This window comes from Myotis yumanensis, unplaced genomic scaffold (assembly GCF_028538775.1).
Source record: "Myotis yumanensis isolate MYYU_CA2020_CCGP unplaced genomic scaffold, mMyoYum1.0.hap1 SCAF_2, whole genome shotgun sequence".
NCBI lineage: Eukaryota > Metazoa > Chordata > Mammalia > Chiroptera > Vespertilionidae > Myotis > Myotis yumanensis.
The window spans coordinates 6846668-6867474 of record NW_027223753.1 but is presented as its reverse complement, the minus strand read 5'-3'; the positions used below and the strand labels follow the sequence as shown (position 1 = coordinate 6867474).

Sequence of the window (20807 nt, the reverse complement as noted above, 5' to 3'; positions counted from 1 at the left end):
TTGACATTCAGCCACTCAGCTCTGCGGCCCACATCTAAGGGAAACACTGCCCAGGCTGAGAGGCAAGGATGGAGGCAAGACAGATTGGAGCCAGATGAAACACAAGGCTGGGTCTGTGGAATGTCCCAGCAGCTCACCCAGTAACACCGTATTCATCCCGACCAGCGGGGGCCAGAGGTGTGGGGTGGGGGTGAGGGCGGTGGTGGTGGTGGTGGTGGTGGTGGTGGTGGAGGTGGTGGTGGTAGTGGTGAGGTAGATCCAGCTGACCCAGATGGGGATGGAGCCCAGAGGAACAAAGGAAAGTGCAATTATTCTCAAAGAAGCCAGAGTTCCTGCTGAGACCCAGTCATGAGGATGGATGGAAGGACAGATGGACCCCCACAGAGCACATTCCACAAGGCTCTGGGGTGAGGAGGTCATTCTTTCTGAGGACACTTTTGGAGTGAAGTTTAAGTTTTTCATGTCCCTCATCAGTCCCTTCTGTCTCAGCCAAGTTTCATCTTTGTACCTTCAACAAAGAAACTGACATGCAGAATAGATTCACTCATTCATTCATCCATCCATCCATCCATCCATCCATTCAGAGAATAGTTATTGAACACCTGCTTGGGTAAATATCTAGGAGAGGAGTGGCTGGACCATAGCGTGAGTATATATGTAGCTTTTTAAGAAATTGCCAAGCTGTTTTCCAAGTTGGTTGCATTATCCTGTTTTCTTTTCTTTGTCCCACTTATCAATTTCTGAAGGTATTGCCCTATCCATTTACTTGTTTATTATCTGCCTTCCCCCGACTAGACTGTAAGTCCTAGGAGGGTCTTGTAACCTCAACACTTGCCTGGCACATAGTAGGTGTTCAGGGAATGAACCTACACCAACTGCACACATTTGCGTGCCCTGCTCCCTCCTGTCACCGGCACCCGGAAGACCTGCCGCCCAACACCCTGCTTGTCCTCAGGGTGTCACCGATAGTCCAGGCTCTGTCCAGGAAGTCACTTGGTTGATGTCGCTGGTTATGGAAATGGCTGATGAAGCAGCCATGTCCTTCCTATGGTTGCCTGTGTCCTTTAGGTAAAAGCATTGTTTTGGATCCCTGCCTTGTCCCCTCCTAACGAGTGGTCTTGGGCAAGTTATTTAGCCTCAGAGTGATTGTGGCGATCATGTGAGATGATTTACACAGCTTTCCTGGCCCAGCTCCTCACACTTTGTAAATGCTCAGGAAGCAAACAGCTACCCTGCTGCTATGGAGGGAAAAACATAGCATCTTCCAGGATGTCTCAGCATCTCCTGGCTAGGATAAAGGCCAGGATCCAGGCAGCAGGGAAAGGCCCCTTTGATGGAGAAAGGACTCCATCCATGCCCTGTTCCTAGGAGCAAAGCCTGAGAGCTGGGCCTCAGCGTTTGAGTGTGCTGGCCTCCCCAACCCTGACCCCTCAGCACGGCCACTCTGCACCTATGTGACCTTGGGTAGTCACGTCATCTCTGAAGTTTTTTCTTTAAAAAACAACAACAAATGCCCCGACCGGTTTGGCTCAGTGGATAGAGCGTCGGCCTGAGGACTGAAGGGTCCCAGGTTCGATTCCGGTCAAGGGCATGTACCTTGGTTGCGGGCACATCCCCAATAGGGAGTGTGCAGGAGGCAGCTGATCAATGTTTCTCTCTCATCGATGTTTCTAACTCTCTATCCCTCTCCCTTCCCTCTCTGTAAAAAATCAATAAAATATATTTAAAAAACCCAAACAACAACAACAACTATATATTCATTTATTTCCGAGAGGAAGGGAGAGGGAGAGAGAGATAGAAACATAAATGATGAAAAAGAATCATTGATTGGTTGCCTCCTGCATACCCCACATTGGGGATCCAACCTGCAACCCAGGCATGTGCCCTAACCAGGAATCAAACCATGGCCTCCTGATTCATAGGTCAATGCTCAACCACTGAGCCATGCTGGCCAGGTCATCTGAAGTTGTTTCTGTCTCTAAAAAAATGGGGACAGTAATAGTCAACCCCAGAGCTGTGTGAGGCACAAAGGAGGCATCAAATATGAAAAGCTTTGAAATGCTATCCAACTGCCCTTTGGTCCTCAAAGTTCTGGACACCCAGCAATTCTGTGGCCTAGCCTCTCCCTTTCCCCAGTAGGTAAATCAAACTGGAACGGAGAGAGAAAGTAGCCGAGGCACCGTCCGCAAGGCACAGGCGCCTGTAAGCACGCAGGGCCCTCCCTCCACATCAGAGAAGGTATGGGGGCAGGGCGTGGATCTTGGGGGCACAGGGAATGTCGCTGGGATTTGATCTGGAGACCTGTGCTCCAGCGTTTCTGCTCAGCTTGTCACAAACACGCTAGCTGCGTGCTCCTGGGGATGGGGAAGGAAGGCCTGGCTTCTTGTTGGTCAACGCTGGTCTTTGTATCTGCGATCTCTCTCTCTCTCTCTCTCTCTCTCTCTCTCTCTCTCTCTCTCTCGGCTTCTGGGAACAGAGACAGTGGGAAATGAAGCAAAAATAAAAGAACAGAAAGAATAGAATCCTGTGGTTTGGAGCCGGGTGGCTTTCCTGGGCTTCCAGACTTCCTCCTGGCCTTTGGCCCAGGATCTGAAAGGATCAAACGCCATTAGGACTTATCAGTAAAATCATCATGCCCCTACCTCCACTCACTAAAGCCGGAAGGGGAGCGACCACTGTGTCCATACCACCACTCACTAATGCCGGAAGGGGGAGTGACCACGGTGTCCATACCACCACTCACTAAAGCTGGAAGGGGGGTGACCACGGTGTCCATACCACCACTCACTAAAGCCGGAAGGGGGAGTGACCACGGTGTCCATACCTCCACTCACTAAAGCAGGAAGTGGGTGTGACCACAGTGTCCATACCACCACTCACTAAAGCCGGAAGGGGGTGTGACCCTTGGAGAGGCAGGAGCCTGGAGGGAGTCGAGGTGGGTGAGTCTGCTACTTCCCTCTTCCTGCGTTTTCTGGAGGAAACTGGACATTGCTGGGAGGTGCGAGAGCTCCCTTTTCCAGAAGAGACACTTGGTTTTTCTCGACCAGACGAGTGTTATGGGCCCAGCCAGGCTCCTTGAATACTCCTCCTTGAGCCTTAAAATGCAGCCAATAATCCCTAATGTTCCTGTTGTTTTGCCATCTCATCAGGATCCTATGCAAATTACCACTGATCTCACCCCGTGTGCTCAGGTGGGGCAGCAGAGAGCCCATCAGAAGGCTCTGTGGACCGCTTAGTGCAGCGGTTCTCAACCTGTGGGTCGCGACCCTTTCACAGGGGTCGCCTAAGACCATCCTGCACAGCAGATATTTACATTATGATTCATAACAGTAGCAACATTACAGTTATGAAGTAGCAACGAAAATAATTTTATGGTTGGGGTCACATGAGGAACTGTATTTAAAGGGCCAGAAGGTTGAGAACCACTGGCTTAGTGGGTGTGGTAAAGCAGAAAGGACATGCCTGTGAGCGGCTGCATCCCGGGAAACGGTTGTGTTCGACACCAGCCAGAAAGAGAGTGGGTTTCAGAGGCCGTTGCCCACGACAGAGACAACCCATCGCCCGAGCGGCCCTCTCACTCTGTCCTATGGCCTTTCATTCCCCTTACCCTCCTCCAGCCATCCTCTTCATGTCCTCACGTGTCCATGTGTGTGCACGCACGCAGGCCCTCCCTAAATGTGTGCAGTGTCTCCCGCCTCCCGCTGCCTGTCCTGGTTCTGCTCCTCTGTCCCACTTCTGTCCGAGTTCAGGCCGCCACCTCCTTCCCCCTGTCCAGCCTCCCGTCTCTTCATGTGGACAGAATGGAATCCCGAGGGAGGCAAGGAGGGCTCTGGCTGTGCCTTAGAGGTCGCTCAGACACGCAAGTAAGGCCAGTTATGGCCACCAAGCCCTGCCCAAGATGCCTCTCTGCCTGGGGCTTTTCCTGGTGTTTGCTTTCACCCTCTGTTGCTGGGCTGGCTCACTGCAGAGCATTCCTGTCTGGCTCCCTGGCTCCCTGAGGGGCAGTAAGAGCCTGTGCTCAGGTGGGGGAGATAAGAGAAGAATGAGGAAGAGGAAACCCCAGGGGCCTTCCTGGAGGCAGCGTGAAGGTGAGTGCACAGCCTTTGGTTCTGGCAGCCCAGGGCTGGGGCCTGCGTGGAGCTCCTGTCCCCTGCAGGCCCTGGCAGCAGCCCTGGGGATCCTGGATGAGCTTGGGGGGGGGGGGAGTGGGGTAGGGGCGGGTCTGAGGCTAGGTGACTGACCAAACTGAGGCATTGGAGAGGCAACATGGGGCCGGTGAACACAATCAGGTTTTGGATTCGGAGACACTTGGGTGTTGCCCTTGGCTCTTCACTACTGCCACTAAGGCCTTTATTTCTCAATGCCTTAGTTTTTCTCCTCTGCAAAATGGGGTGCAACAGTTTCCAGCTACACAGAGGACGGGGGCCTCATGCAGTGGACACAGCTCAATAAACAGAGGCCAGGGTTGTAGTTGGATAGATGCATTGCCATTTCCTCTCCCAACAGGCACAGTCCCCCCTTATCCATCCCTCCTTCTCAGCCTTAGACGTTTCAAGACACACCCCCGAACCCCCCGTGGGTGCCTGAAACCGTGGATAGTACCAAACCCTCTATATATTGAGCACTGTGTATACTGGTTTTTTTTCTACACAAACATGCATACCTATGATAAAGCTCAATTTGTCAATTAGGCACAGTAAGAGAGTAATGTCAATAACTAACAAAAATGGAACAATTACAACAACATCCTGCCGTAAAAGTTATAGGAACGTGTTCTCTCTCTCAGAATATCTCGTACTGGACTCACCCTTCTTGTGATGATGTGAGATGACACGAGGCCTGTGTGACAAGACGAAGTGAGGGGAGTGAATCACTATTAAGGAAAATAAGGGTGACAAACACAAGCCTGGCCACAGTTGATCTGATAACCAGGACAGCTACCGGGGAGTATAGTGAACAGCATGGATACACTGGACAAAGGATGGTTTATGTCCGGGGCGGGCAGAGCGGGATGGCGTGAGTTCACCAGGCGACTCAAAATGTCACCGATTTCAAATGTATGAGTCACTTCTGCAATTTTCTGTTTAATAATTTCAGCCCGAGGTCGATCTCGGGTAACGGAAACCACGGAAAGCGGAAGCATAGATAAGGGTCACCGAGGGCGTGGAGCTGAGCAGGGCTGGCTGCAGCTGCCACGGAGACAAGAGGAGCCTTTCCTGGTGCAAAGCCAGGCCACCCCCTTGCCAGTTCATGCTTTCCCAAGATGCATCAGGGCGTGCCCGGCCCAGCCTCGATGGCGTTCCTGAGTTCTTCCCCGTCCTGAAAAGTTGGCATCAGTATTTCTCGGCACTCGGCCGCCCAGGCCTGGAATGAGGTTGCCAGAGGCCGGCCTGCTGTGACCAGCCCCGTCATCTCTGTGGGACCTTGGCTGCCCCAACCCTAAGATGGGGAAGGAGATGAAGGTATGAAACTCCCACCCACGAGGTCTGGTCGAAGGACCACAGCGAGGCCCAGGTGAGGGCAGAGGCCCTGTCTGCCTGGTTTACTGCTTAGCTCCGAGCAAACGCTCAGTTAAAGGTGAGGGTGAGAAAATGCAAGAGACGTGGCAGGTGGAGTCCTGACCGTGTTCACTGCCTGCACAGACAGCCCGCCTCCTGGAGGGGCAGAGAGAGACAGCAAGGCGGCGTATTAACCATCATCTCTTTATTTACAGCGCAAGAGACCACATGCAACACAGGACTACGAGGGCGTAGCACCCGCCTCCCACTTTAAAGAGGGACCGCAGACCCCCCGGGAAGGTCCTAAGAGCCAGAACACCCAACTGTGGGCCCGGCCCAGGCGCCCCACTTGATTTTCTCTAAAAATAAAGACCAGTTCCAGCCCCGAGGCAGGGCCTCCCAGTTCGTCATGGCCAGTTAACTGGGCCAACTGGACTGACAACTGCCCCCTGACTGTGAATGTCCCTGAATCATCCCCATGTCCCTGGCCCAACAGTTCCCTCCCCAGACCTGTCTCTCAAGGTACAGCGCGTGGGAACGGCCCGGAGAAATTGTCCAAACTCCCCCGAGATTCTGATTCAGCAGGTGGGCCCCGGGGCCTGCATTTCCCCGCGGCTCCAGGCCATGCCACGTAGCTGGGTCCTGAGCACGGGGAATAAGGAGGGACTAGGAAGCCTCCCAGAGAGGCCCCGGATCCTAAACCCCAGCACCCATCCTGACAGAATGCAGAAAACACACAATGGAAGCACCCGGTTCTGCAAACCGCTAGTTCCTGCCGCTCCCTCCGCAGCACACACACCCTCAGACACCCTCCTCGCCATCTCCCACGGGAGTGACGGTCACCACAGGGGTGACGTGCCCGTCCAGCCTGTGAAATGCTTTGCTCTTTGGCCTCTCACCACCTCTCCCAGCACCATCGTCCCTTGCTGTTCTGTGAATCAACACGTTCCTTGCAGGGCACGTGGATCTCCGCCCTCCCTCCAGCTGCACAGGGAACCCCATTCCGGGGGGCTGTGCGCCCACCACGCAACATCGATGTCCTGGGGGTGTTGGACCTGCTGGGAGGGAGAGCCACCCGAAGCATCTCTGAGGTGGAGGGGGGTCATGGCTTTGCGATCCGACTTGTGTCTCAGTTACACCCCAAAGCGAAGCGGCCTCTTTCCCAGGAGGCTTGGCCCTCGTAGCCTCTGACCTCAGGCCATTCCCAGCAGCCTGGGGAGCCACCAGACAAATCCTGGAAAGGCAGCCCCGTGGGAACCGCGGTACAACGCCACGGGAGGAATGTAGGAGGGCCCGGTGACTGTCCCCGCGGCTACTGGTTCCACTTGGCCCGCTGCTCAGCTCTCCCCCCGCGGGGGGGGGGGGGGGGCCTGCATTTTTAAAAACTCATGAACCTGTTATCTCAAGCCACGCACACCTCCAGCTCCGCCCGGAGTCCGTGCACGCAGTTCTCCAAACCTCGGACCCAGAAGCCACGTCCCCTTTTCTGACGGAGCATCTCATGGCCCCAGTGGTCCAGGGGACGTGCTTCGGGGAAGGAGCCTGAGTGGTGACTTAGAAATGGTCTTTGACAATGCGATGGATCGTTAGCAAAGAATGAAACACCTCCTAACATTATCCTGGAAAATAAATCAACTAACACCGGGGGCTCATTATGTGCCCAGCACTGTTAGAAGCACGTTATAAGGATTTGCAATTACTTCTCACAGTACCCCTTGCCCCCATTATACGGATGAAGAAATCAAGGCACAGAGACCTTAGGGAAGTCCCCTAAGATCAGGAAGGTGGTGAGAGGTGGAGCAGCTCTTGGGCCGGCTCCATGCTAGTCACCTGCAGAGCCTTGAAAACACAGGGAACCCAGACACAACCCTGACCAACGACAGCGGACTCTCTGCAGGTGGCCCCTGGACATCGATGCCTTTGAAGGCTGCCCAGGTTATTCTAACGTCCTGCGCGGGCTGAGACGAGTGGACTAGAGCAGGATCTGCAAACCGTGGCCCGTGGGCCACATCCAACCCACTGCTGATTTTTGTGTTGCTCACAAGCGAGGTTTTTACCTTTTTAAATGTGCTTTAGAAAATCAACAGAAGAATAGCAGTTTGTGACCTGTGAAAATTATATGAAATTCACATCTCAGTGTCCATAGATAGTTTTATGGGAACACTCTGGTCTTTTCTGGTAAAGTTTGCTGACCCCCTGGATCAGAGAAAACTGGCTTTTGTACCAGCAGAAGAAACTTAAGATAGACCTAAGAAAGACCTCCCCCCTCTCCCCCCACAGAAAACAAGAAAGAACTTCCTGGCTGCCCGGCCAGGGTGGCTCAGTGGTTGAGTGTTGACCTATGAACGGAGAGGTCACCGGTTGATTCCTGATCAGGGCACATGGCCAGGTTTCAGGCTTGATCCCTGGTTGGGGGCGTGCAGGAGGCAGCCAATCAATGTTTCTCTCTCATCGATGTTTCTATCTCTCTCTCCCTCTCCCTTCCTTTCTGTAACATCAATAAAAACATATTTATAAAAAGAACTTTTAAAAAATATATATTTTATTGATTTTTTACTGAGAGGAAGGGAGAGAGATAGATAGCTAGAAACATCGATGAGAGAGAAACATCAATCAGCTGTCTCCTGCATACTTCCTACTGGGGATGTGCCCGCAACCAAGGTACAACATGCCCTTGACCGGAATCGAACCTGAGACCTTTCAGTCTGCGGGCCGACGCTCATCTACTGAGCCAAACCGGTCAGGGCGAAAAAGAACTTCTTGTCAGAGAAGTTTGTTAAACACTGAGGGGGCTTTGGGACCCCCCCTGGAGATAAAAGGATTCCACCCCCGCCCCCACCCCACTTTGCAAATGCCAAATGCAGACAGCAGGTCAAATAGATACCGAGGCCCCACTTCTTAGCCATGGAACTCCCCTGAGGGCAGTGATAGTTCTGTGCGGCCTCTCAGCTTTGTCCTGACCTTCTGCTTCCCACTGCCGATGTCCAGGGCCACCTGATAGCTGCCCCCAGACTTCACGCTGCATGGCCTGCCTGCAGCCACACCCTTAGGGCTCAAACCAGCCACCCATGCGAGGCACACACAGCAGAGGCGTTGTCTGCTCCCTAACAGACAATCTGCTGGCGGACTCAGGGTTCCATTTCCAAAGAGCCGGCTTTGATCTCTTTCAGTTGCACCGCCTCACCCGCAAGAGGCCCATGCCCATCGAACTGGAACAGGAGAAAAGAGCAAGCCTATTTGGTTTCTGCTAGATGAGTCTGTGTTCCTTGTGCCAGACCCCTGACCCCAACTGATTTTCCCAGGGGAGTAAACAGCCCTGGCATCCTGTGGGCGTGCCTCCCCCAACCCCCTCGGCCCCAGCAGGTGCAAGGAATCCGGATGGGCAGGGCTTTTGTCAGTTGTGACCTGGTTTGCCCTGGACCAGAGAGTTGGCCAGGAATGAGATGCCAGGTGGGGGGAGTCAGGCGGTCCCTAGAGCCAGCTCTGCGTGGAGAGACGTTCTGGGTGGGCATCCTGGGTCTGGCCTGTCGGGGGCAGGTATCCTCAAGCACCTCAACCTCAGAGAGGCCCCAACTCCTCGGTGGGCTTTGTGGCAGAAGTGTGGGGTAGGGGTCCTGGCATGGTCTCTGGGAGGCCTGGGAGCCACTAAGGTGTAGGCTGCCTATGGGCGAAGTGTGTGTGTTTTGAGTCCCTGCTTGCATTACATTCTCCAAGGGCATGAACTACAAAAGCTAAAGAACTGCCCGGCTGGTTTGGCTCAGTGGTTGAGTTTCAGCCTACGAACCAGGAGGTCACGGTTTGATTCCTGGTCAGGTACATACCCGGCTTGTGGGCTCATCCCCAATGGGGGGTGTACAGGAGGCAGCCAATCCATGAATCTCTCTCATCACTGATGTTTCTATCTCTCTCTCCCTTTCCCCTCTGGAATCAGTAAAAATATATTTTTAAAAAAGCTAAAGAACCCCAGGGGTGGACGGTGCTGGGGCAACTCTGAGGCACATGTCCCAGGACAGGGTGAGCAGGGCCAGAGGAATCCGAGGAACCCGTCCCAGCTCAGCATGCCAGCTCCCGGGGGGCAGGGGCCCATCTGCCCAGACCACGCCGTACAGACAAGCAGGTGTTTAGTGCAGATCTGGTTCTGTTTGAAAGATGATGCCCACTTGTCCAGGGAAGGAGGAGAGCGGTCAGTCATTGCAGCTTCACCCAGAGGAAGGACTAGCAGGGAACACGCCTCTCTCGCTGGAAGCCCTGGAGAGCCTGCAGTAAGTCCTTAGTTGTGAAGGAGCAAGAACGCGGGCTGTGGAGCTCGACAACGTTGGGCCAGGTTCCAATCACAACTCCACATCTGCTCCCCTAGACACGGTGGGAGCTCTCAGTGGGGCCGGGACCAGCGGCGTGGGCAGGCCTTCGGCTTGTGGGAAAGGCAGAATCGGCTGAATAGGAATCTGAATTTGCACCCGACCCAAGAGGGCTGGTACACAGGTTAAGGTCTGAGGAGCACTGAGCTGGGACCTCGGGCAGGTCTGATGACTCAACGGTGGCGCTGTTTCCTCACCTGTAAGATGGTGAAAAGGTTGCGGGATAACGTATGTCACGCATTTAGCGCAGTGCTTGGCACAAAAGAGGTGTTTTGTGTTCATCTCCCACCCAAGTTCCCATTTCTTTTCTGTTCAAAAACCTCTTCACTTTTAAAACTTGAAGCTGTTGCAGTGCTGAGGTCGGACAGTAGAGGGCACTATCGACATTGCCATCGCGGAGAACAGGGCACCAGTCGCTCAGGCCCTGCGGGTCCCTCAGGGGTGTGGGTTGCAGACGAGCTGCTGCTCAGCTCCTGGGCAGAGGCAGTTCCCCAGCGCTCCCCTCCCGGGGCTGCGGGTCCTGGATCGGGTCCTGGGTCCCCGGGTCGGAGCCTGCAGCCTCAGACATCTGGTCCCCCATTTGCTCTCCCACCGCTAGTTATAAACAAACTGTCGCTTCTCCAAACCTCCAGCGCCCAGTCCCCTGGCCTGCGGGGAGGCGCCTCAGTCTGGGCCACTAGACGTTGATGAAGGATCCCTGGTCGCCGTTGGCCGTCTCGGGCTCCACGCAGCGCCCCTTCCTCCGTGTGACCCTGCGGTTCCGGTGGAACTTGGCATAGCAGCGCAGCCCTGAGCAGAGAGAGGCAAGGGGGTCAGGGGTGCCGTGGGCCAGTCCCCTCCCCATCCTCTCCCCTACACACCCTCTGGGACCCCTGCCCCCTCTCACCACCACCCCCTTCTTTATTCTGGCCTACAACCAACCCACCCGCCTCACAGCAGCCTGAGTGCGGAGAAAGGAGGGGTGAATAGATGGAGCACAGGGGACATTTAGGTCCATGAAACTCATCTGTGTGACACTGTAATGGTGGCTGCATGTCATTGTGCATTTGTCAAAAGCCACAGGATGTACCACACGAAGAGCAAACCCTAATGTTCACTATGGACTTTGGTTAACAACCGCAATGTATCACGCTGACTGGTAGCTCAGCTGGTTAGAGCATCGTCCGGATGCACCAAGGTTCTGGTTTCAATCCTTGGTCAGGGCACAGGCAAGAATCAACCAATGAATGCACACATAATGAAAACAAATCATTGTCTCTCCCTTTTTATGAGCAAAAAATGTAAAATAAACTGCTCTTCTTGAAAATAATAATAACACTGTATCAGGATCGACTCATCACTTGTAGAAAGTGTGCCACACTAATGGGAGACAATAAGAGGGGGAACTGTAGGAGAACTCTGTGTTTTCTGCACACTTTTCCTGTAAACCTAAAAATGCTCTAAAAAAAGTCTATTAAGCCCTGGCCGGGTGGCTCAGTTAGTTAGAGCATCGTCCTGTCCACCAAAAGGTTCCAGGTTCGATTCCTGGTCAGGGCACATTTCTAGGTTGCGGGTTTGATCCCCGGTTGGGGCGCATACGGGAGGCAACCAATTCAAATTTCTCTCTCACATTCTTTCTCCCTCTCCCCCCTTCCTCTCTCTCTCTCTCTCTCTCTCTCTCTCTCTGATCCCCGGTTGGGGAGCATACGGGAGGCAACCAATTCAAATTTCTCTCTCACATTCTCTCTCCCTCTCCCCCCTCCTCTCTCTCTCTCTCTCTCTCTCTCTCTCTCAAATTAATAAATATATCATCGGGTGAGGACTTTTTAAAAAGTCTATTAACTTTTTAAAGGAATGAAGATTTTGCCTTCCCCTATACAACCAGGAGGTTCTCTATTGTGCTCGAAAGGAAACCTGACCTCAGTCTTCTTGCTTTTCCTCATATATCCAGCCATTTCCTGCCTCAGGACCTTTGCACTTGCTGTCTCTCAGCCAGAAATGCCTTCCCCAAGCCCTTTGCATAGCTGGCTCCTTCGTGGTCTTCAGGTCTCAAAGAGAACCTCCCTGCCCACCTAATTAAAGTAGGTGTGGCCCTCTCCACATCGTCCCAGGCACCCCCTGAAATACACGGGTAGACATACTGTTCATTTAAGTCCACGTGCTCTTGACGGTGGCGGAAAGAGACGTCAGCGAGCAAATCCCTACATTTCAGGTTAGGAGTGACCACAGAGAGAGAGGACCTAGTGCTACTTTAAGATCCACTATGTCACCATCAAGAGAACAAAGGGGCTGCTATGAAGGGTGTGCTGAGTGCCCTGGAACTGACACCTGGATCACTGGGCTTTTAGAACTGGGACCACACAAGTGACACCTGGGAGTGGACAGGGGATTCACGAGCAGGAGTGGCTGGTGGTCACAGAAGCCCTTCTGGAACCCTCCGGAACCCAGGCTGGCCCGGACTGCCGGGCTTCAGCTCTGAGCCCTGTGTCCAGCGTTTTGGGATATGGTCCCCACGAGGGTTCCTGGCACCCCTAGATCCCTCCGGTGTGGCATCTCGGTGACAACCTCTTCTTGGACCATCTTTAATGAGTTGTCTGAATTGTCACTTCCACTCTTCATTTTTTTGAGCCCGAGTCTCCAGGGAGGAAGCAAGAGTTTTGATGGCGCCGACCAGTGCGAGGGCCAGCGGAAATGAGCAGATGGGGCTTTGTTTGTAGACAGAGTCTTTGGACGCCTGGAAAGCCGTCCCCTCCCACCTGAGGCCCAGGGAGGGAGGGAGAGAGAGAGGAAGGGGGAAAATAAGGAAGGAAGGAGGGAAGGAAGGAAGGAGGGAAGGAAGGAAGGAGAGAAGGAAGGAGGGAAAGAAGGAAGGAAGAGAGGAAGGGAGGGAGGGTGGGGGAATGGATTGATTCCCGGGCAGAGGGGCCACCATTGAGCATCCAGCCAGGCACCACTGGGCATGTGCAGCTCAGTGGGGCCAAGTCCCCTCACTTAGGTGGGCTGGACCTGGAGGCCAAGGACTGAGGTTCTGCCCCAACGCTGTTCTGGGCTCCCTGGACTGGAGTGCCTCCTGCCCGCTCGGCACCTCAGTCTCCTCCTCTGTGAAATGGGGCCTCGACCCTGCATCCAAGTACCAGAAGGCAGCTTCCCAGCATCCCCCCATCTTCCACGCCTGCTGCCTCCATCCCCTCTCCCCTCCCAGCTGGTCCTTCCTGTCTCCATTCCTGCCCCCCACAGCCCTACAGCCACAGTGAACTGTTAGCCCCAAAGCCAGACCATGTCACACCCCCGGTTACAACCTGCCTGCAACTTCCAATTAGAAATCAAACAAGGCCAACAAGGTTCTGCATGATCCTCCCAACAAGCTCCCCCACCTCCCCGAGTGCCACCTTCCCCGTGGCCACCGTGTGCCCAGTCCCCACACCAGCCTTGCTCCTGCCCGAGGTCCTTGCCTTTCCCCTGCCCCTCGCCTGGGATGGTCTCCCTGACAGCCACCATCTTCAGGTGGCCGGTTCCACTGTCCACTCCCGCCCCTCCTTTGTAACAACACAGACTTTTCAGCAGACCTCCGGGCTATTCTCCTCGCAGCCCCTATTGCTTCTAAAGGCATCTCGTCTCACTGGGCAGGGAGATAAGATCTCGTCTCACTGAAATGGACTCTGTGGGTGCAGAACTTGCTCCTTTTTAAAAAAATATATTTTATTGACTTTTTTACAGAGAGGAAGGGAGAGGGATAGAGAGTCAAAAACATCGATGAGAGAAACATCGATCAGCTGCCTCCTGCCCACTCCCTTCTGGGGATGTGCCCGCAACCAAGGTACATGCCCTTGACCGGAATCGAACCTGGGACCCTTCAGTCCGCAGGCCGACGCTCTATCCACTGAGCCAAACCGGCCAGGGCAGAACTTGCTCCTTCTTTTAGCTGCTGAATCCCAGAACAGTACCAGACACATGGTAGGTGCTCAGTAAGTATTTCCTGAACGAATAGATGCATGAATAATGGGCCGTACACAGCGTTACTGCTTTCACAGCAGATAACTGTTAGCCTGCTGTGAGCCAAATTAGGGCATGTATCTGAGGATGGTTAATAGAGGCACCGAGACCAAATCCTCCCACTCAGGACATACGAACACTAATTGGATACTGGATGATACTGAGTAATGGTTGTTCATTTTTGGTATTTTGTTCTTAAAAGAGTACTTATCTTTCAGAGATAGACACTGAAATATTCACAGATAAAATCTCTCTAAACTCCCAGGAGTTGCATCAAAATTATATTGGAATGGGGGACTGGGCAGGGGAGAGACGACACACAGATTGGCAGTGAGTTGGCAATTATTGAAGCTGGGTGGTGGGAAACAGGGGTTCATTATCATAGTGACTACTATTCTGACTACTTCATATATGCTTGAAAAGTTTCAGAATACAAAATTAAAAATGTTCTCCTCCTTTTCCAGCTGTGTGAGTTTGGGCAAGTCACTTAACCTCTCTGTGCCTGTTTGCTGATGTGTAAAATGGAGATCGTAATCGCTCCCTCCCTGGATGGCTGTGAGGATTCAGGATTAAGGAGGGTGAGGAGGATAATGGGAGTCAAGTGCTCAGCACAGAGCCCGGCCCGCCTGGGCAGGAGGCACCTACTGTTCCAGGTGGGAGCTCAGAGGTGAAAGCAGCAGCCGGCCAGCCAAGTGCATCCTTCGCTGAGACGTGCTGGGAAACCCACCCCCCAGCCCGATATCACACTTGGAATGCCTCCCGGGGGTACAATTCTGGCCTGAAAGCACCAGCCTTCTCGGGTTTGATCTTATTTAAAGAGATAGTCTCCTCTCTCCTCCCTTCTCCCGCCTCCCGATCACGGGAGATCAAGCCAGCTTGTATTTTGAGAGGTGAGAAAAGCAAACCTGAGAGACGATACCGGGACTGGAGACTAAATGAGTTCACAGATTGGAAGGCACTGAGCAAAGCTTTCCTTGCTCACGGCGTCGGCTCCCAAGGGATTCTCCCACCCCTCCTTTGCCGCAGGCCCCTCGGGCCACCTCCGCCACAAAATAGCATCCCGGCTCCGTGCAGAACCGGCTTCAGAGCATGAGGGATGCCCCCCCCCCCCCCCGACCGCCCGCCCCCGCTGGGGGGAGTCCAGGCTCACCTTCCACACACATGCAGTCGTCGAAGCATTTGTTGTTGAGGCCCCGGTTGTGGGGCATGCAGATGTGCCCCCGCAGGTCACAGCAGGTCCCTGCCAACACAGCAAGCACACGTGGTCAGCCAAGCTGAGGGGACCCTCCCCACGCCCGGCACACGTCCCACCGGACAGGAGATCCATCATCACTGCGGCAGGGCCGTGCCCTGGCGGGGTGGGGCCATCTGGTGTGCAAGGCTCCCAGCCGGAACCACTGCCGGATGTCACGGCCCAGGGCCTTGTGGGCGGGTGGCAGAGACCCAGCTGCCCTAGATGGACAATTGATTGATCACGGGAGGAGCGGAGCACTGTGGGATCACCTCCCGGGGACAGCGGACGGAACAGCTGGGGGCTGCCAGGTGTGGCGTCAGCGTGGAGCTGGGGCGCCTCAAGGATCATTGACACCAACGTCCTCTTTTGACAGATGGAGAAACCGAAGCGCCCCCTCCCCTCTGCCCGGGAAGCAGTGAGATCCCCCAAGGCAGGCCCCACCCCGCCCCGCCCACCATGGAGCCTCCCTCTCAGAACGACTGTCCAGTTGGCCCAAACGCCAGCCTTTTCTTTCTACTCCGGGTGAAGACAATGGTTTGGAAAGAAAACTGCCGGTCGGGGAGCTGGTGGTCTGGCCCACACAACGCCAAACGCTGATGCGGTGGCGGTTTTGTAGACTATTCCGGCCACTGAATGAGCAATGTGTCCCCCTGGGGGTGTACCACTCGGCTCTGCCCCCAAGATCCAGGTGGCACTTGCTGTCCAGCAGCGAGGAGAGCAGTTAGCTGTTAGCATCTTCAGGGTGTCACCCTGGGCCAGGGATGGCGAACCTATGACACACATGCCAGAGGTGACACTCGAACTCATTTTTTTGGTTGATTTTTCTTTGTTAAATGGCATTTAAATATATAAAATAAATATCAAAAATATAAGTCTTTGTTTCACTACAGTTGCAAATATCAAAAAATTTCTATATGTGTCACGGCACCAGAGTTAAGTTAGGGTTTTTCAAAACGCTGACACGCCGAGCTCAAAAGGTTCGCTATCACTGCCCTGGGCCCATGTCACGCTATCTCTTGAGCAGTCCCAGCGATGGCGGGGGAGGGGGGAAGGGGTAACAGGGCCGGGCCAAGACTGCATCCCAGGTTCCCCTGCCATTCCTGCTCCTCCCCCTCTTATCACCCTGAGACCTTACCCCCGACCCCCTAACTTCCTACATATCTAACTCCACCTCAGTAGATGCCTCTGGAGGTTAGGGCATCAGTCAAAACACCAGCCCCTTGCTTTCAGGGTCTTGATGGGCACAGCTGCCGAGCGGGTGAGGATGCCACGGGAACATCCACAGAAAGCCGGGCAGTGATGGGCCAAGGGCAGCATTGAGCCCGACCAGACTTTAGGAGGAAGTGGAGGGCGGGGTCAGCCGGACTTAAGGCAGCGCGCGGGGCAGTGGCTCCTCAGGCCGACTTAGGGTTGAGCCACTTCCCAGCCGTGTGACCTTGGCTGAGACTCACCCTCTGAGGCTGTTTCCTTGCCTGAAAATTGGAGGTGACAGGGTCTCTTTCTCCGGGTTGCTCTGAGGATGAAGTCAATGTTCCAGCAACTCTCAGTAAAGGGGAGCTGGAGTTGTTACTACTTATTACCCCGAGACGGTCCTGAACCCACAGGCCTCCTTGTGTGCCTGGGAAGGTCCACCTCACCCGCCTCAGGCCCCCAGCACCCAGCACCCAGCATCCAGCCTGGTGCCTTGAACGTGACGCTGGGTCGGTACCTGGCAGGCAGTCGTGGTGATGGTCGCACGGCTCCCCTTCGGCTGGGGATGTCTCATTGCCATCACTGGAGAGTTTACCCCGGGTCTTCTCTGGGGACAAGAAGATCTCGGTCAGACGCTGCCGCCCAGCGGGCCCGAGAACAAGCACACGGATGCTGGTGTCGGAGCGCACGCACCACCATCCCACAGTGTGGCGGGGACTCCGCCTTAGCCGTCCCTTTTCTAAACCGTGCTCATGGATAGCACAGACCTAACCTTTTTTTTTCAGGGTCAAATGAGTTGACACATGGAATGAGTTTGGCACCTGATAAGTCCTCGATAGTGGTATTTCCCTGTGGGGTGCGCGTTGCAGTGTGGACTCCGTGCCCCACCCATCCCCCACTTTGGACATCTGTAGGTCAGGCTGGGGGAGGGGAGGGAGCCCAGGCATGGGGGTGGTGGGTAGGTGGATGTACCTTTCTTGTTGTTGTTTTTTTAAGATTTTTAAAATTGTTTAATTTTTTATACTTTTATTCATTTCAGAGAAAAAGGGAGAGGGAGAGAGAGAAAAAAACATCAATGATGAGAGAGAACCATTGATCAGCTGCCTCCTGCACATCCCCTACTGGGGATTGAGCCCACAACCCAGGCATGTGCCCTGACTGGGAATCAAACTGTGACCTCCTAGGTCAGTGATGGCGAACCTCTGACACGCGAACTCATTTTTTTTGGTTGATTTTTCTTTGTTAAATGGCATTTAAATATATGAAATAAATATCAGAAATATAAGTCTTTGTTTTACTATGGTTGCAAATATCAAAAAATTTCTATATGTGACACGGCACCAGAGTTAAGTTAGGGTTTTTCAAAATGCTGACACGCCGAGCTCAAAAGGTTCGCCATCGCTGTCCTAGGTCATAGGTTGACGCTCAACCGCTCAGCCACGCCGGTTGGGTGAACGTACCTTTCTTTTTGGCAGAGGGCCAGGCCTCAGGTTTTAAGTCTTCATAATCGGTCCAGTCGAACAAGGCCATGTCCAGTGTGGGCATCACCTCCCCGTCAGGCCTGGGCTGAGCCTGCAGAAGGTGGGTGGAGAGGAGGGAACGTGGAGCCCCAACAGGTGGAAACAGAAATGCGGGGCCCCAGGGCCAGAGGGCAAAGGAGGGGCTCCTCAGAGGCCGGTCACCCTCTGCTAGAAGCCCAGCCCCGGGACATCCAGACAGTCACCAGGGTACTGTCCTCACTTCACATCCAGTCAGAAAGGTGCCTACAGGTGACCGATGCAGACAGAGGGGTCACCCATCGGGCCTCTGAGGGAGGGGCAGGGAAGGCCTGCTCAGGTCTCTACATCCACAAAGAGGGAGTTGGATGAAGCCAGCTGCTCACTTCCCTGCCCCTGTTTCCCTGGGGAAGTTATCAGGGCACTGCTGAGCCATGGCCACAGCTCTGTTGCACTCACAGCCCCGGGCCAGCCGTCGGGGCTGGATCTGCCACAGTAGGACGTGGGCAATAAAGGCGCCTTCCGGGGCTGGTGCTCAGGGCATGGACTTCAGGGGGCCTGTGACGGCAGGGATAACCAGGTCTTCTTTGGGGATGGTTCACAGCTTTTCTCAGAATCTCGGGGGGGTGCAAGACCCCAAAAGAGAATAAGAAAGATCTTCTGCTAAAAAGTAAAGTTCTTTTCTTCTACATATACTTTATTGATCATTTTAGTTGATATTATTACTTTAAATATATTTTTATTGATTTCAGAGAGGAAGGGAGAGGGAGAGAGAGATATAGAAACACCAATGATGAGAGAGAATCATGGATTAGCTGCCTCCTGCACGCCCCCCACTGGGGATCGAGCCTGCAACCGGGACATGTGCCCTTGACCAGAATCAAACCCGGGACCCTTCAGTCCGCAGGACTACCCTCTATCCACTGAGCCAACCCAGCTAGGGCTACGTGATATTATTTTGGAAAATACTGAAAAGCTACAGAAGAGGTGCAATGATGCGTATCTTGCTAATTGCAAGGATGATGCAACGAACTCCCATGTTCCCTTCCTCTATTTGCCGGTGGAAGCAAATTGGCCACAAGAGCTCACCTGCTCTCTCCATACATCTCTGTAAAGGTCTGAAGCAGATGTGTTAACTAACACTTGTTACTTCTGGGTTGTGGGGACGGGGCTTTCTGCGGTGTTGTTATTCTCTGTACTTTTCGGTCTGTATAAAATTCTCTGCCAAGGACCCTGCTCTTCACCATGCAGACACCGGTGTGCTGAGCGGGCACTGGCTTCCTTGGCTGTCCCCAGAGTAAGCCCCCAGGACCACTTTCTCCTGGACAGTGGCCACCCTTTCAGGACAGGGTGCCCACCGGGCTGCAGCTGGGCTGGACGGGCACCAGGAGACCTGGTTTCCAGCTCACCCCAGGGGCCTCCACCAATTTCCTTCCACCCCCCCGTGCCTCAGTCTCCCTAAATGACTCAGAGGGATTTTCATGATGTGGTCTCAAGGACTCTTCTGGCTCCGAGGCCTTACCTGGGCCCACAGGGATGTGACAGGCAGGATCAGGGACTCTTCCGTGGCAGGTGCTGCCTCAAAGGTGGTGAGGTAGAGGATGGTCGGGGCCAGGCTGGTGGACGACTCCTCCATGGCAGCGTCCAGCGCCTGGTCTTCGGGCAGCTCCACTTTCTTCATGAGGGAGCTGGGGCCTCGGACCAAGGCTCGGCCTGAGAGACGGAACAGGAAACACAGGGCCTTTATCTGCTCGTCGCCCCGCATCGGCCCAAAGCAGAACCCACGTTTCCCGCTGCAAACAAGGGGGTGGAGGCATCACGTGACAAGTCTGACAGCCTGGCTAGCCATTGGCTCCCAAACCTCCCTGCTGCCCACGCTCCTGGGAAGGTGGAAACCGGGGCCTGGGGGCGGAGGAATGTCTGGGGTCAACTTGCAGCATTGCTGGGGAGACAGCCCAAGGATTCTCAATCTAAAGCAGCGGTTCTCAACCTTCTGGCCCTTTAAATACAGTTCCTCATGTTGTGACCCAACCATAAAATTACTTTCGTTGCTACTTCATAACTGTAATGTTGCTACTGTTATGAATCATAATGTAAGTATCTGATATGCAGGATGGTCTTAGGCGACCCCTGTGAAAGGGTTGTTCGACCGCCAAAGGGGTCGCGACCCACAGGTTGAGAACCGCTGATCTAAAGCAACATTACAGCAAGTCCAAGTACGACAAATGGGAATTAGTAGGATTAACATGGAAGGCTTCCTGGAGGAGGTCAAGCTTAAGTAGAGGAGCAATGAGATAAGGCTGAGAGGCATTGCAGGGGGAGAGGCCTTTGAGAAGTCTGGAAGGTGAGAGCTGAGGCTTATCACACACGAGGGAAGGCTGGCTACGTGGTGATAACACGCGCTGTTTGCTGAGTGCCTGTGTGTGTGAGGACCCCGGTGTATGCTCTGTCCTGCGGTACTAGCATTAGTTCATGAACTCTGCAGGAGCTCTGGGAGGCAGGTACTCTGTCAGCCTCATCCACCAGGGAGGAAACTGAAGCACAGAGAGGTTAGGAGACCTCCCCGAGGGTACACAGCCGGTAAATACTGAAGTTTAAATTCGAACCCAGCTCCACCTGAGGATAAAATCAATACTTTTAACCACCAATGCCACCTTCCAAGACACATGGGCACGAGGTAGGTGAGTGTGACCCGGCAGGGTTGGGGTGGTCGGGAACACGGGGCTTCGAGAGAAGCTGGAGGGCCGGGCTCTTCCCTGCCTCTTTGTCTCAGGCGAGAGCTGCCTGTAAGGCTGGTTGGGTCCTTGGGATCACTCCACTCTCCCGAAATGAATCCCAGAGATGAGAAAGGCCACTTAGGGACCTTCGAATCTGTTCCTTTCATTTCCCAGGCTTCACAGCTCGTCGGCTGGGCTGGGCCTGGCCTCCAGACCTCCTATTGCGCGCTCTCTCTCTTTTAAAATACTTTTATTGATTTCAGAGAGGAAAGGAGGAGAGAGAAACATCAATGATGAGAGAGAACCATTGATCGGCTGCCTCTTGCACGCCCCCCACTGGG

General features: G+C 54.1%; 1 protein-coding gene across 1 annotated transcript in view; it reads right to left on the bottom strand.

Annotated features, from left to right (window-relative positions):
* Positions 1-5699: 5699 nt before the first annotated feature.
* The window catches only part of DRAXIN (dorsal inhibitory axon guidance protein), a 30452-nt gene continuing 15344 nt past the window's right edge, over positions 5700-20807 (bottom strand). The window contains exons 3-7 of the mRNA XM_070404084.1: positions 19272-19462; positions 17714-17825; positions 16771-16860; positions 14979-15068; positions 5700-10645 (exon numbers count right to left, since the gene is read on the bottom strand). Coding sequence (XP_070260185.1) covers positions 10533-10645; positions 14979-15068; positions 16771-16860; positions 17714-17825; positions 19272-19462 — 596 coding nt within the window. The 3' untranslated portion in view covers positions 5700-10532. The remainder of the gene's footprint in view (positions 10646-14978; positions 15069-16770; positions 16861-17713; positions 17826-19271; positions 19463-20807) is intronic.